Below are 16463 nucleotides of genomic sequence, written 5' to 3'. Positions count from 1 at the left end.
TATTTCAAAAATTTAAATCAATTATATATTCCACAGAAGTATTTTTCAGGCAACCGCTCTAGGTTATTCTCGGTTAAAGAGTGTAGTAAAATCGGGGTTAACTCATGATTCGGGAGTATTAATTTTGTTGGGTAAATGATCGGTACCTTGTTAAGCTGTTTATGCAGATTCGGGGTAATTGTTCGTAATAATATTGAAGGTAATTGGTAATTTTGTTGGATAAGATTTGGGGTAAATGGTTGGTAAACTATAATTTAAGCTGTTTATGGAAAGTGTTACGATGGGTAATATTCGAAATAAGATTGTGAGTAAATGAATAGGTTTTATTCAGGAGCAATTGGTTAATTTTGTTGGACAAGATTCGGGGTAAATGGTTGTGGTGGTCTATGATTTAAGCTGTTTATGGAAAATGGCGCCATGCGCTCGGTTATGTAACTACTATTCATATTATGTTAATTTTTTCAGAAATATCGGCACTTTTATTGAGTTTTCATCACAAATTGTGTTCACGAAGTTCAGGTCAGAGGTCTATATTGTCTGTATCGTATTGGAGTGGGTCTCGATAGCGAGTGTCGGTATCGTATTGGAGTGTCGATGGTATCGTATGAGAGTGAATATAATCGAGGTATCGTATGAGAGTGTCGGTATCGTATTGTCGGTATCAATTGTCGATATCGTATTTGAGTGGGTCCCGATAGCGAGTGTGGCAACGTTGTTAATTTCCGCATTTTGGCACTGCACCTGAGAGTACGTCGGGGAGTTGAAAGCAATGGTCATTAAATAACTTTCAAATGTTAAACTTCGACAATGAATACTCTATAAATACTCTTTTTTCGTTTGGGGAGATATTCTCTATGTCCATTTATTATTGTCTCCAGGGCATCAATACATTTACGCAGTGACGTAAGTCTGCACGACATCGCGTAAATTCTATTTCCATTTTGGAATCTTAAAAGTATGAGTTATCGAACTAGAAACCTAAGGACGCATCCCTCTCATTGAACTTTACGGATTCATGGCGAGTATTGCAACGTCCACGTAGCGTATTTTGAATAATGAAAATTATTTTAATCCACTACACAGGTCGGTCCGTTAGTCCTTTAAAAAGTTACGGAAAAAAATTGACAAATTAAATAATGTTTTAGCTAGGTACGGCATGCTGCCATATTAGTTTGTAAATAAGAATAAACAATATTTTCGGGCCACACATTAGCTGAAGTTTGCCCATAGACCCATAATTTCAATTGTGCATGGCTATAAAAAAAGCAGAAGTGTGATCATAAAAAAGTTGCGAAAACCATGCATGGGGCAACGATAAAGTTGGAATTCTTTTGAAGTTTCATAGAGGACTGAGTTTTTCTAATAAATTGCTAGTTCGACCTAGGATATTATTGTCCTTGAAGAAAGACAGCTGTTAACAAAACTATTATAGGGAGACCCTTTCTGTTATACATGCCTTCACTATCCTTCCTTCCAGCCTACTCTTCAATTCCAGTAACTTTTCGCATCGTTTTCCTCATACCGGTCTTTTTCATTGTGGTAGTTTATCAATCAACTAAATTTCACGCATCCACACCATTTTCAGCATGGAATCTTTCGGATAACATATTATATGTCTACACACGTGCTTCAAAATTCATTATTTAAATTTAAATTCAGCTCTTTCCTCAGCCTCAAAAGCCGACCAGAATTCCGACAGTGAGCGAATAAGACGTTGCAACGGAGATGCAAGACACTCACCTGGATCTGTCAAATCAATATCCGCAATTTCGTCAGCTTCCGCTTTATTCGCTTCTGGCTTTTCTCTGTTGATTTCCTTGCGCGTTTTGTGGCCGCGGAAACCGGCTTGGATTTTGGCAGCAGCTTTCTGCACCTCCGGATCATTCAGGTCGATATCTGCGGAACGGAATAGACATGAATATAAATGGAGTTCTTTTGCACAAAATGTTATTACAGAATGTTTTCTTGGGCTAAATGTTAGGAAGGTCTATTTAAACGACAAATAAATGAAATGCGGATAATGCTGAAGAATAACTAAGGGAATAAAATATTGGCAAAAAAGATTTTTACCCGAGTGTTCTAGGGACAGAAACGAAAAAAGAAAGAAACATAAGATCGAAAGATCGCGACGGACAAAAACGTTGAGCAGAGAGAAAATTTATGCGAACTAATTTAAAATGAAAATTGAATGTGAACACCAGCAAAGCCATCATAATAATAACAATTATAAATAAAAATTGATTAAACAAAGAAAAATATCTAGTCGAATGAAGACATATGTGGTCTTTTCACGAAAATACCAAATTAAATGAACGTAATTAGTTAATTAGAACTGATAGTTGAATATTCGTTTCAAAGTCCGTATACTTAAATTCCGGCATGTTTTTATTCTCAATAAACACAAAGGGAGTCTTCGAAAATCCCCCTTTTCGTACGCATCCTAAGGAGATCCTGACAGTTTACAAATATATTCAGGATGGAAATATGAGTCCACGATACAAATAAAAACGAGTGGTCGGCGCTCGTAAACAATACAAGTTGGTTGAATCTTTCAAGAGAAAAGCCGTAGCCAGCGGCAGGCGCAGGTAAAATCTGCCTCGGTCTCCCTGTCCTGCCGAGCTTTTATTGCCTCGTTGGGAAAACTTCCACGACGATTGCTTGGAATAAAAGATAAGCTTTGACCCAAACTAGGAACTGAGCTTAGCTTGCCCTGGGAGAGCTGGGAGCTATCATGAATGGAATAAAAGTTAAGCTTTGACCCAAACTAGGAACTGAGCTTAGCTTGCACTGGGAGAGCTGGGAGCTATCATGAATGGAATAAAAGTTAAGCTTTGACCAAGGACTACTACACACAGGACATGCATAGCCTATGTCCAGCCTCTGCTAGCAGAGGCGATCGCCTACACTATGAAAATGCTGTTGTTTTAGTGGCATCAACAAATGATATGCCCATAATTGTTTCATACAATAGTATTACAATGTGTGTAGNTTTTCATAGTGTAGGCGATCGCCTCTGCTAGCAGAGGCTGGACATAGGCTATGCATGTCCTGTGTGTAGTAGTCCTTGGCTTTGACCCAAACTAGGAACTGAGCTTAGCTTGCACTGGGAGAGCTGGGATATACAAGAAGTAGATTAAAGGATAAGCTTAGACTGAAACTGGGAACCGAAATGCTTTGGGTCAATCGTTTATTATAAGTAATAAGTTAGATTGATAGATGTCTGATAGAAAATCACAAAAAATGATTGGAACATTCAAATATACCATACATCATTTTATCATTATTATTTCCAAATTAAAACATATTGATTAACACGTGTGAAAATCGTTCACTAGCATAAACAACATGATGGTATGCAGATCACGATCAAGTTGATAATGTAATACATAATGAAAATTTTGTACAACATTTATGAAGAAGTTTTTAAAATAATATTAGACCACACGAGAAATCCGCCCGTGCGCTGACACGATAAAATGAATTTACTGAGGATTTGTCACGTGGATTAGCATGCAAAGTTACTGAGGATTTGTCACGTGGATTAGCATGCAAAGTTACTGAGGATTTGTCACGTGGATTAGCATGCAAAGTTACAGAGGATTTGTCACGTGGATTAGCATGCAAAGTTACTGAGGATTTGTCACGTGGATCAGCATGCAAAGTTACTGAGGATTTGTGACGTGGATTAGCATGCAAAGTAGCAGGCAAGGCAGCCGAGGAGTAATTTGCGAACTTGCGCATCTTTGCAGCCTCGAGACTCTGCATGAAACTTGCTCCCTAATTAAGAGTTCAGTGACAGGCAACCGCCTAATTTGAAGTTAAAGTAAAAAAATTATTTAACTTTAAATTTTTCACTTCATTATTTTTCTTTGTTAATTAAATAATTGACTCTGAAAGTGGTCTCTAAATTCCATAATTTCCTTTGAATTTTTTGACAACAAGCACACAATTTCCTGGAAATAATTAACTCTGAATTCTTTAAACATGGGTTTCAAATTTTTTTTGCTAACTTTAAAATATTATTAAATGAAGTCGGAACTCTTCAAAAAATAACACTGAAATCTCTGAAATATAACTAAGTAAGCTGTAAAAATTAACTTTGAAACTCAAAAGTGAAATTAACTTCTAGGTTCATAAAAACCACCAGCAACCACGCAAATCACGAACATAAAATTTCGATGTAAAAAATTCACTAATTATTCCTTCCTACCCATAAATTGCAATCAATAACACGCAAAAAAATGAAAAATGGGTAAAAAACGAAGGTAAAACAAAGTTTAAACCATCTCGAATAATTTAATCAAGAACTTTTTAATCCAGATCTGTGGCATACCCATTGCCGACTGCTAACAACCGATCCTATATTCCAACTATATTCAGCCTATATTCCGCCTATATTGCACCCATACTCCGCCTATATGCCGCCCATATTTCGCCTATATTCCGCATATATTGCGCCTATATTCGGCCTATGTTCCGCCTACGGACGTTGTAAATAATGTACGGCACAAAGGATGACGGTAATGAATAGAGAACATGCCTACACACTTAGGCTTAGAGGCGCTCGTTAATGACGGTCGTTTGCAGGGTCGGAGGGTAAGCGAGGCCCGCTGAAGTGAGCAAAAAACAATATTACAACCATGGAGACTTGAACTCCAGCATTGAATAAATAAAAGTCCTTCATTTAAATTTGAAATGCAGATCATTCTATAGCACGACAATAGGTTATAAATTTTGCTTATGAAATATTCGTGAAACTACACAGGAGAAGTATGAAAACACACTGTATTCATAAGAAAATCAGCCGAGAGTGTGAATATAGAGAATATTTTTAGAAGATTCAGAATAACACTTAAACAATGGTTCTCATTTGGCAAGAAAAACAATGGTAAACGAGTTCGCCGCGAAAACACCATGACAAATGTCATCGTTGTTCGAGAGATGGAGACATAAAACATCAAACTTTAAGACACGGTATCTCATTGCAATTCTAGACCAAACTTCTCTCATAAATCAGGAAGTTCGTCAAGTTTCTTTGACGAACGAGACTTCGAGACGAAGTTCAGAGATCTCCTGTAACGGCACAAGAAGCGCTTACTTATCACCAATGCCTCGGGTCTCGCTCCCGGAAATGCTGGTGTACTGAACACTGGTAACATTTAAACTCATTAAGAATTAACTTTTAATGAGATTACTCGAGAGCGATGCATTGTCTTAAATCCAATTTGTTCTTTAGTTTATCGGGTTTCGAAGGAAACGAGCAGCCGGAGTTCGATAACAACTTTGTTATCTTTGTTCAAATGATTTCGAAAAGAATGCTCATAACCCCACAGCAGATTACAAAACTTGATTAAAAAAGTAATTGATATCAATGTAATTTATTAATTGTTAGTGGCATGTGATGAAAAATAATATTTAGGACTCACGACAAATTTCAATTGTGCGTCTTAAATTTATATGACAGATTTGACAAATTCCTTACAGATCACATGGAACCCCAGGAATATTAAGTATTTAATACTTTCAGTCGTTGTCGGTATAATTTAATATATATTTAAAGAACTAAGACGCCATAAAGAACTAAGCTCAACATAACCTGAAGATTCTGCACGCTTGTGATACGCACGTATCTAACGCGCTCAAAAATGGCATCAACGAGTCTGATTGGCACCAAAAATCCGTTGAATTTGTCCAACAAAAATCAACATCTCTGCTAAGAGACCGCGAAGGAGGCAAACGTCGGAAGTTGGTTCGTAATATTATGGTTGTTTCGTTATTTTGGTTCGTGATATACTAACTATTATATACATGTCAAAGTTTATGTATTTGAAGCCTGACGCATATCCACGCATAATGCATTTGATCGAGCGAGAATCCACGAAAATATTGTGTCGTGATTTTTGCTGAGATTGGATCTTATTCATGGGGTGAAATGATGAGTTATTGGAAAGTTATAAGAGTCGCATTGAAAATTGAACAGTGATTACAAATTTGGCAAGATTAAATTTCATGAACAGAAGGCATAATATATGTTTCCATTTAGTTTCAAAACGAAATAGTTATGAGAGTTCTGTTCTGAATATTTGGCCGAGTCTATAATATTATAATATTGAATCACGTTAATTTCAGTATAATTAACTGGACTGGGACGACCGGATACTGAATAAATCTTTCTAAAAATATTTATGGCTAATCCTTTACGGGCACCACCGACTTGGCTTTCTAGTATATCAAATGCTAAAAGAACATCGTTGAAATATATCCTGGTTGTCAAGAAGCATTATAATTGTAACAAACTTCTAATGAAACAAAATATTATTTTGGCGCCATGTTATAGATTAGTTGAGAGATCAGGAAGGGAGCCTCAATCAATTTTTTCAAAAATCACTACGCAGTACTAAGTGAATAAGTTTAAAAAGTTTATATCATTCGTATTCAAATATTGTTGAAAAATTTCTTAGGTTTTCCTGAAAAAAAATGAACTAGGGAGAAATAGAAAACGGCTACAAAAGTTTGAGAAATTTAAAAAGCGATCAAAGGAAAAATTTTTTCTTTAATATTTTCAGATCATTCAGAATAGCCAATTAAAATCAGCTTTTTTAGCACGAACACTAGTAAAAAGTATCAATTTGAACAGTTTGAATCTTTTACGTACAAGTTCAGCAAAGTTGTACGATTTTATATTGTCACGATCTCTGACTGTCGTAAAAAGAATGATCCAAAGTAACCTATAGCCGATCCCACTTAACCGAAACTAAGCTGGACATAATTTACCAAAAATCTGCCAGTTAATCGGGTAAAAATGTGTTCCTGATGAACGACTGTACGTTTCATTTTTCCGACAACAGTTCAGCAATTTTTCAACCCGGCAGCGAGCTAACGTCAAGCGCAAATAGCAGTTCTCGTTTGGTGAAGAAAAATATGGAGCTAATTGACCTGGACCTGGAACATGGTGTCTACTCGCGGTAATTGATCGTAAAATACAATTTGTGATGCCAATTCCGATAGAATTTTGCACTCAGTATTTTATGCATTGCCTTCGAAGTTCAATTGATTGAATTATATTGGAATTTGGCTACTAGTTTTCGACGCAGAACTACCAACATCGCTATAATAATTTTACGTAGTCAACAACGACTTATTAACTGCATTTAATAATAAGTCCAATGCACAAGTCCATTTTTAAATATTAATTTTAGATGATATTCTAGGAGTTATAAGAGATGACATTGATTAGAATGATTCAAATTGAATTAATGCTAAATCATATACTGGATTAAATAAAATAACAATTGCAGCGAATGCACATAATGAACTCATGGAAGGCATTAACATAACTGACAATTTACACTCTGCCTGAACTGTTTTATAGTGAAGCCTTCAATTTGGCCATAATTTTAGAGTTACCTTTTGATCATAAATATGATCAGAATTCTTCGACAGTTATCCAACCCAATGTTATACCTTGATTAGTAATAAGTAATGATCAACCTGATATTATTCCATATTTATCGACTAACTGGTTTATATTAAAAATAATATCGAGAGGGTATCGATAAGCTCATTTTAGACGTGGAAACATAGACATTATTTCTGTATGAATATTATTATTATTAATATGTCAATCAGACGTTCGATGGCCTGACTTTCAACACCATGTCAGTATTATTTTGACTACCTTGGTAAAAAGTCTTAACCACAGCCATTATTTATTGAAAGTTCCCTGCAAAATATATTGTTGACTACAAATCCACTCTGTAATCTTGTTTTTGTTACTATACGCTTTATGTTTTTTGATTAGTTTTTGATGTAAGTTACCAGTATTAAAGGTAAATGGACATTTGCTTGGATTGCCTGTCATCCATATTCAAAAACACTCATCTAAATTCTTATAACAATTTGTTCCGAAATATGGCTACCAAACAAATGAATAACTTTTGGTAGAATATTATTCCCAATACTGAAATTGACCGTATCCCGGCAGCATAAAAACCTAAGGATCAATGTTATTATAAGATGAGAACAAAAAAATGCGTTATGATGAAGGATAATCCTGGCGTGCCTAACCCCGAGATGACAAATGAGTGACCTGATCCAGTTTTATTCAACTTAAAAATGCGACATTCGCCGCCTCTTCAAATGTGGCCGGACGGTCGATGAGGTAAGATTTATAGCTGGTGCAGGGACGTGAGGCTGGGACACAAAGCTGGGACACAAGCTGGAACACAAAGCTGGGACACAAAGCTGGTACAAAAAGATGGAAACAGAGCTGGGACACAAAGCTGGTACACAAAGATGGGACATAAAGCTGGGACACAAAGCTGAAACATAAAGCTGGTACAAAAAGATGGAAACAGAGCTGGAACACAAAGCTGGTACAAAAAGATGGAAACAGAGCTGGGACACAAAGCTGGTACACAAAGATGGGACATAAAGCTGGGACACAAAGCTGAAACACAAAGCTGGTACAAAAAGATGGAACACAGAGTTGGGACGTAAAGCTGGGACACAAAGATGGGATACAGAGTTGGGACACAAAGCTGGGACATATAGTAAGGACATAAATCCGGGACGTGAAGCCAGTACTAATTAAGTTTGTATTCAATCTCTATCTACAATGAATTCTTCGGGATAACCCAAAGCCGAAACTCAGAAATCTTATGAAGGTGAGTCACAAGTGAATCTCAAGTGTGTCACAAGTTTATCTCAGGTGATTCGTAAGTGAGTGTCAAGTGAGTCTTAAGCGATTCATAAGTGAGTCTCAAGTGTGCCAGATTTTGTCACGGAAGAGTTGCAAGTGAGTCACAATAAATTTGTAAATGAGTCTGAAGCGAGGCATATGATTCGTACATCGGCCATTCAGGTATAACCATTATAGTTCAAGTCTTCATATTCGCGAGCCATGCAAGTATCACCTTTAAATTTTCTGTAATCATATCCGTAGGTCATGTAAGTAAGTATCACCTTTGTAATTCAAGTTTTCGTAATGTAATAGACCATGCATAAATCACCTTTATATTTCAAGTCACCGTATTCGTAGCCGCATTCGGGTTCTTAGTACCTAGGATACCATGCAGAAGTCTCTTTAACTTCAAGTCAATCAATACGACACGGCTTGAGTGCTGGCGAGATGGGATGTCTTAAGCTCTGCTGCAAAGAGAACGCTCACGGCTGTCGCTTTCAAAGGACTTTAGACGCTTTGCAGTCTCCCAAGAAGCTTTGGCCGTGATTTTCGTCTCAAATATCCTGGAGATTTCCAGAATTAGAAATAATTTATTTTGAAATTAGGGTGAGACAGGATTAAAAGTATCTCATTTTACTATTTCTTACCAATGTGATATTTTTACGCTTCCGGATAGTATATGGGCGTCGAAGAATTATTCATTAGAAAGTCATGAAGTCATGAAAAATTGTTTAAATTTCAAGATGCATACAATATGAAAATCAAATTGGCAATGTTTTCTTTGCAGTTATTGCGTAACACTATAGCCCTTGCAAAATTTTTAACTTATAGCTGTGTAAAATAATCCTCTTTTAAATTGAAATATTTTAATGGTAATGATTTTTTATTTGAGATGACGGAATTAAAGTAAAACGTTTCCCACACGATAATTTTCCAGTGTTTCTAATTTACAGATTTCAAAAAACGTTGATGAATACAAATATTTCTAAATCAAGTGAATGTTTAGAATTTCATACGTCATTTTTGTTACCATATCAAGTGATTTTCACGACACTTCCACAAAAAACGGGTCAAAATACAATTTTTATACAATCTCAAGAGATCTGATATATATGAACATTTGTGAACAAACGGCTTACAATCAAAATATATTTTGATCTAGAAAAAAATGTTGGTCCAGATATATGTATATCTATAAAAATCGGAGGTCCGTTAAAGGTCACACGGTTCTTTTAATTAAAAAAGAAATAGCAAAAATTCACGCAATTTTGGCATCCTGCTTTCATGGTCAGCATTCCTGCTTTTGGCATTCAAAATCCCTACATTTCCGTTATTCCTTATGCAGTCAAATATACTAAGAGCTATGTATTATAATTAAATAAAGACACCTTCAAGCTCCCATAATATCCACGAGCAAATAAAAATACTGGCTCTCACTTATTTTTGTCAGAACCAATCAGCAGAAGCCATCCATGTGCGTGCCGCTCGTTAGCCAGCCAATCACGAGGCTGCCTGGGCCCCCTCCATTATTCTCTAATAACCTTCTTTCTAACCGTTAATAACCTTCTTTCTAATCGTACCTCGTCGTCATGACGGCCAAAAACTAGCAGAACCGTGTACTTAATTTAGATTAAACGACCATAAACAGGTCATTCGATACTCAAAAGGGAAACATTCATCAGCTAAACGAGACAACCACGAGAGACTAAGGAAAGGGATCAAATGCGCATAAATTACGAGTTAAATTAAGACTCTAATGAGTTAATTACTTGAGTAAAAGTTTTCAAATGGGAATCTGTCACGGAATCAAATAAAAAATCTACACTCTATTAACCAAGAATTAGATTATCAATTTAAACATGTATATTTATTTTTAATTAACATTAATTAATAATTAATTAGCATTGATTTAATGGTTAAATAATTACTGATCAACATTCAACAGTAAATCAGGAAAATCGTGGAAAAACTTTTTTTTTGCTCGCAAAAAAAATACTGTAAAGGCGTCCACTGTAATAATGTGCAAAATTAACCAGTCGAGCAAAATAACAATTACGCCTTCGCTACAGGGTAATAAATATTCATCTCTCGATTAAGCAATGACTACTTTTCCAAGAAACAATGACTAAAATCTTTATATTCTAACCGATTTTAGCTGAAATAAGTCATGAATAAAGCGTTGAAATGAGAGAATGATTATGATGGAAGGAACATCACATTTCGCATTCGTAACCGAGTTTGCTTCCTCGTTAAGATGCAAGCTCAGCGCGCGCCGGTGTGGAAAAAACAGACGGGTTGAAGCTCAGCCAGAAATCATGTCCAACGCATGAATAATTTTATTACTAATTCAGTTATTTTTTCGAAAAATCATGCCATTTACTTACTATATTTGATACAATTTTGTAATTATCTTGTGCCATAGGTCAGTCTAAACATTCCTGTTCAGCCTGCATAGAGGAACAACTCAGCAAGAAATAGCAACTCCATTGACCTGGATCTTGTGACCCCAAATCGATCTTCTGGTCAGAGACGAATTACAAACTTCCCTAAACCCGGAATTTCCGAGCTATGATAGGGCAAGGAACCTTTCCGATGTTCCGGATTCGATAACGAAGTTATAGGAACGAATTCCGATTTTTATGGTTCTTGTTGTACTCGAGATGAAAGCTTATATGGGCCCATAGAAATCGTTGGCCTCTTCTACTGTACATTTGGACTGCTTATAGTTTCTGAACACAACAGACGGAGACACGTGATGAAAAATAATTTTATATATTTATAATAAAAATATATATGTACCCTATATATATTTGCTACAATAATTATTGCTTTGAATAAAAAAACAGCGTTTTCATTTCAGTATTTTGAATTTGTGAAATAAAAATGCACGCAAGAGACACGTTAACATGTTTTTGGTTTACTTGTCATTTGATCGCATTTTAGAAGATACATATTATTCTGATAACCAAGAATCAGTGTAGATGCTGATCATTTCTTAGTCAACTATAACTATTGTTCCGATAACCTAGTTTCTAAGAAAATTTCCCCATCTTGAAAAGAATACTAACTTGGAATAAAGAAAATCCCTTCGAATAAGTTAAAGCTATCATTTTCATAGTATGGATTACATGGATCACCCTCATGAACACGTCTGTAAGTTGTATGAGTTGGAAGGGAATGTAGAACACTATTATTGCACTATCACGAAATTTATTTGAGATGCAATACGAAAGAAATTCATTGGAGTTCATAACCTGAGATATCTTGAAACAGATTGTATTGAATTCAGAGATTTTTATCAAAATTGTTCAATGTTTCCTGAATATTCATAATTGTTAAACAATGGAATTTGTTATTATTTGTTATTAGTACATCAATTTTATGAGCTTATTATTCAGAATATTATGTATTTTATCATTTTATTTATTGTTAGTTTGTATTTATATTATTCTCTTTTGCTACTAATATTATTATAATTATTAATAATTATACTATCATCTTTCACTACGTTTATTTAAAGCAAAAAGTAGCCTTAAATTTATTTTTTGTAATAAGGTGAGAATCCATTTAATTAGAGAAGCCTGTTGGAGCTGAAAAAATTGGGATCGGTAGTCGCTGTACTATATATACCGTCAGGCATTCTGTTTCGTATTTTTTTCTGGATTGAAATGACCGTAATTTATCCAATGGCCAAATTCTCCGTTCAATGTGTACTTTCCTCGGAAGTGGAAGTTTTTGGAATCTATTTTGATCTTTTGCTTTAGGAAGACTTTAAATTAGTTGATATGAGGGAATTTATCGCGCTGAAATGTTAGTAACAAAAACATAAATTTATCATATATCAATTACGCTCGAAATGGATTATTAATATATGAGCTCAATATTAAAAAACAGAACGTGGTGGAGCCAAATTTAGGATTGATCATCGATGCTTTTAGAATAAAATTCATTTTTATCTGCCAATAATTGGTCGACCTTTTCTCACTCAATTTGTTTAACGAAAGAAAAACATCGAAAATTGTTTTGTACAGCTTAATATTCAACTCGCAGTTAAGTCAACTCATTACCAAATACGATAACGTAAATTAAATACGTAAAGCTTATAATCGTACTCTATTGTAATTAAAGGTTTCCGTTTCTATGTAATTTCACACGCCGTCCATTGGAAACGCACATCATTAACACTCGGCTGAAAAACGCTTCAGTTGATTAGCTACCTGAGCTTGGCTGCTGCACTACGGTGGATTAAATAGATTAAATACTGAAAACGCCGACGTTTATCAATTTCTGTCGCTAAATCCTAAGAATTGTGGGAGCTAAGGTCTAGGAAAAGTGTGCGCTAGAGTTCTAAAAAGTTTCTTACTATAGAATTAGTAACTAAGTATTTGATGGCGTTTCATAGGCCAGCTTCATCATCGTTGGTATTAATTTCTTCAATGATTTTCATTGTTTTTCATTTTATTCTTGAAGCTCTAAAACTAATGATTGAGCTGATGTCTGATATGTTTTACGACGAATTTTCTTGGCACTTTCTTTTCTTTCAAAATCTTGCTTAATTTGAAATATAAGCAAACAAATTGAATAAATACTTGGAAAATTAACTATCACCATAACCAATAATATTATCAGTATGATTAATTTCTTTGGAATTTTAGATAAAAAAAATTAATATTAAAATTATTCAACATTTGGCCGAAATTTAATTATTTATATCAGTAAAAGTTAAATAACAATTTAAGCGACTTTTTTGACTGAACACACATTTTTAATTCTCAGATTATCACCTCACTCATATCAAAAATCTGTACAAACAAATTTCAAATAAAAATTTTCGCAACTCTTTCCCTGAACAAAGATCGGATAAATTCACTGTGTTTCCGGACACTCGATTCTGAAATTCTATTCCGGGTTACCACCTGCAAATGCGGACCCGGAGGCTGAACAGTGTCCGAGGGGCACTGCCCTCGTAAACAGGAAAAATAATGCCCTCGTAAACGAGTCTGATGCTTCCTTTAGCCATGCAACTTTCCTGTTAAACTGCAGTGTATGCTTCATAGCAACCGTAAGCATAAACTCTGCATGTGGACAAAGTAGAATGAGAATAAAGCAAAATTAACATTAGGTGAGCTTTTTTTTTGGCGTGCGATAGCCGAAATGCGGAAAATGTTCTATGAATAAAGAAAAAATATAACTCAGTACTCACAGCAGTGAGTGACTGAGAGCGCATTTTCTCATCGACGAAAACTTGAGGTCACGGACGGACGGACAGACGGACGGACAGACGGACAGACAGACGCACATGGCGAGCACAATGGTGCATTTTTTCCATAAATGAGAAAATGCGCTAAAAATCACTGTTTTAGAACTGCAATTCTCACCAGTAATTTGCAAAATGAATATATAATTTGATGAATGGTTTCCTATACGCTTCATTTCTCGAAGTACTTTATTGATAAATAAACTGAAAGCCCAACCGGAGCTTACGTGTCCCGATTCTGCACGATCGAATGACCCCAAGTGAGATGAGATGTCACCTGACTTCGCAGGTCATATTATTTGAACGTGACTGTAAGCCATATTTTTTGAGCCTACTTCAGTGCGATATATCTTGATAGCTGAAGCGCTAGCAAACCAGTATGCTACTACTACTACTACTACTACTACTACTACAACTACTACTACTTAGGCGGGTCATATTATTTGCACTTGACTTCTAAGGTCATATAATTCGAATATAACTTTGCAAGTCGTACTATTTGAGCATGACTAGGCGACTCGTAATATGTAAATATGACTTTAGAGTTCATCCTATTCATGTTTCTTTCGAGTTGCAAATTCCTACTATCGACAAGGCGTGTTATGGCTTGAATACTGGAAAAAGCAGAAGGAACGGGTGTCGAAGCATGGGCCGAAATCGCAATCTGCACGTATTTAAACCACTATATTTATGATCTATGTAATATTGCCTTATGTCTGCCCAACAAATGTTCAAACATAAAATTTACCATTTTCTGGGTTCAACGTTTGTTTCGTGAATATTAACTTTAAAATAGCAAATTATTCTGACCGAAATTAAACGCGTCTGAAAATGCAGAAAAAATTTTTCAGACTAATGCGATTCGTGTGATAAGAAATCATTTAAAATGACTAGTCAAAGAAAAATATCCTATCCTTTGCTTCAGAGCAGGAAACCCATTAGGAGGTATGTTTAACCAAATTTTGATCCCAGAACAAACACAAAAATACATTATTTTTGCTCATATTATTTGAGAAGGTCTTGCAAAACGAGCTCATAAAATTCTTATCAACGATGAGCGGGACGACTGCGATAGCGGACCAACATTAATAGTCTAACCTTTACAACTTTTTTGAAACTAATACTGATCGCCATCGGATAAGCAGACTTGTCAAATGAACGACAAATTTTAAAAAACACAATCAGGTAGTTCTTCATGGCAAGACAAAATCATTAAAATGGGACAAACCGATTGCTTTCAGGTCTCCATTTCTCAATTAAAATCTTTCCACCAGCAATGATTTTCGATTCAATTTCAAGACCAGATTGCAAGTTTCTCCGATGCTCATGTTTCTCATCAAACCCGAGAACAAAGCCCTCTTCTAAACTGGTCAAAAAGAGACGCCGTTTGATTACACTCCTCACTGATAATTGAAACTTAATCGAACCTAAAATTGAACATCTGTATACTTAAATTTTAATTCAAGTTCATAGAATTGGATTTAAACGTTCAATTTCCAAATGATTACTGATTGAAATCCATGCCAGCAAGTACAATGTTTGTACCTACTGAAAAATTGTAAACATATGCTACGTGACGTAATGAAGACTGCAGCACGAAGGCTAAAAATGCTTTAGTTATTTTTTTTTATATCGACGCTGAAATAAAAAGCTCCAGCTGCAACAAATTTATGGCTAATTTTAGTACGTGGTACGCGGTGACTGAACGGAACATCAAAACGGTGCGCGATTGCAAAAGTTTTTGGCAACACTAACTAAAGATGTAGACATCACAACACTGGTTAAGACCACCATCTGATGAATATCATCTAACGATTAACGATGAATATCATCTAACACATCTGACGATTTTATCATCTAAAAAATGTTATCATCTCTTTATCATCTAAAAATCTCTACTCTTTTAAGAGCAATTTTGGCTGTCAGTCTTTTAGATGACTGTAGCATTAGCGAGGGTTAATATATCCGTAGACAAAAAGTTAACCGTTTTTGCACAGACGAAAATTCTCAAGATTTTTAGGTATTAATTGCATAAATGACAATGTCAATTGTGATAATTTTATTTGTAGAAGTACGCATATACATTGTATATGCGTAGATAAAAGGTCTGCCGTTCGCGTACCCACGGAAACTTTTTAGAAGATATTCTAACACAAAATAACTGATTATTTAATGACTCAGTCTCGTAATGGTCAAATAGACAGCACTACAAATTACCGAACGTCTTGGAGAGCACCGACGTCCATCGTTACAAAGGCCCTTCAGCCACACAATTACAGCCTGGCATCCAGCACTCGCAGTTGGTAGAGAGACGCAGTAATTGTCCAATTCCGAATTCAGCACTCAACCGAATTCTAATGGCAGTTTGAGTGGCTTCTAATTAACGGCCCGCAAACCACTGCCTCGAAGCAAGACGTCGGACTGGCGTCAGACGCACCCGCATCACTCGAGACTCCTCTATATGCATTCTCAAACTGCGTGTAAAGGAACGAATAAATAAGACATTCTGTGCCTGAAGAATCA

The 16463-nt window shown here is 35.6% G+C and overlaps 1 protein-coding gene across 1 annotated transcript in view; it reads right to left on the bottom strand.

Moving 5' to 3' along the window:
* Nucleotides 1–1740: 1740 nt before the first annotated feature.
* LOC108669919 (cilia- and flagella-associated protein 91) overlaps nucleotides 1741–16463 on the bottom strand; it is a gene marked incomplete at its 3' end in the record, with an annotated part of 50280 nt that continues 35557 nt past the window's right edge. Inside the window, 1 exon segment of the mRNA XM_018157360.1 lies at nucleotides 1741–1896. Coding sequence (XP_018012849.1) covers nucleotides 1741–1896 — 156 coding nt within the window.

Source organism: Hyalella azteca, unplaced genomic scaffold (assembly GCF_000764305.2).
Source record: "Hyalella azteca isolate HAZT.00-mixed unplaced genomic scaffold, Hazt_2.0.2 contig3646, whole genome shotgun sequence".
Classification (NCBI taxonomy): domain Eukaryota; kingdom Metazoa; phylum Arthropoda; class Malacostraca; order Amphipoda; family Hyalellidae; genus Hyalella; species Hyalella azteca.
The sequence above is the reverse complement of the archived record's forward strand: the minus strand, read 5'-3'. Positions and strand labels throughout refer to the sequence as shown.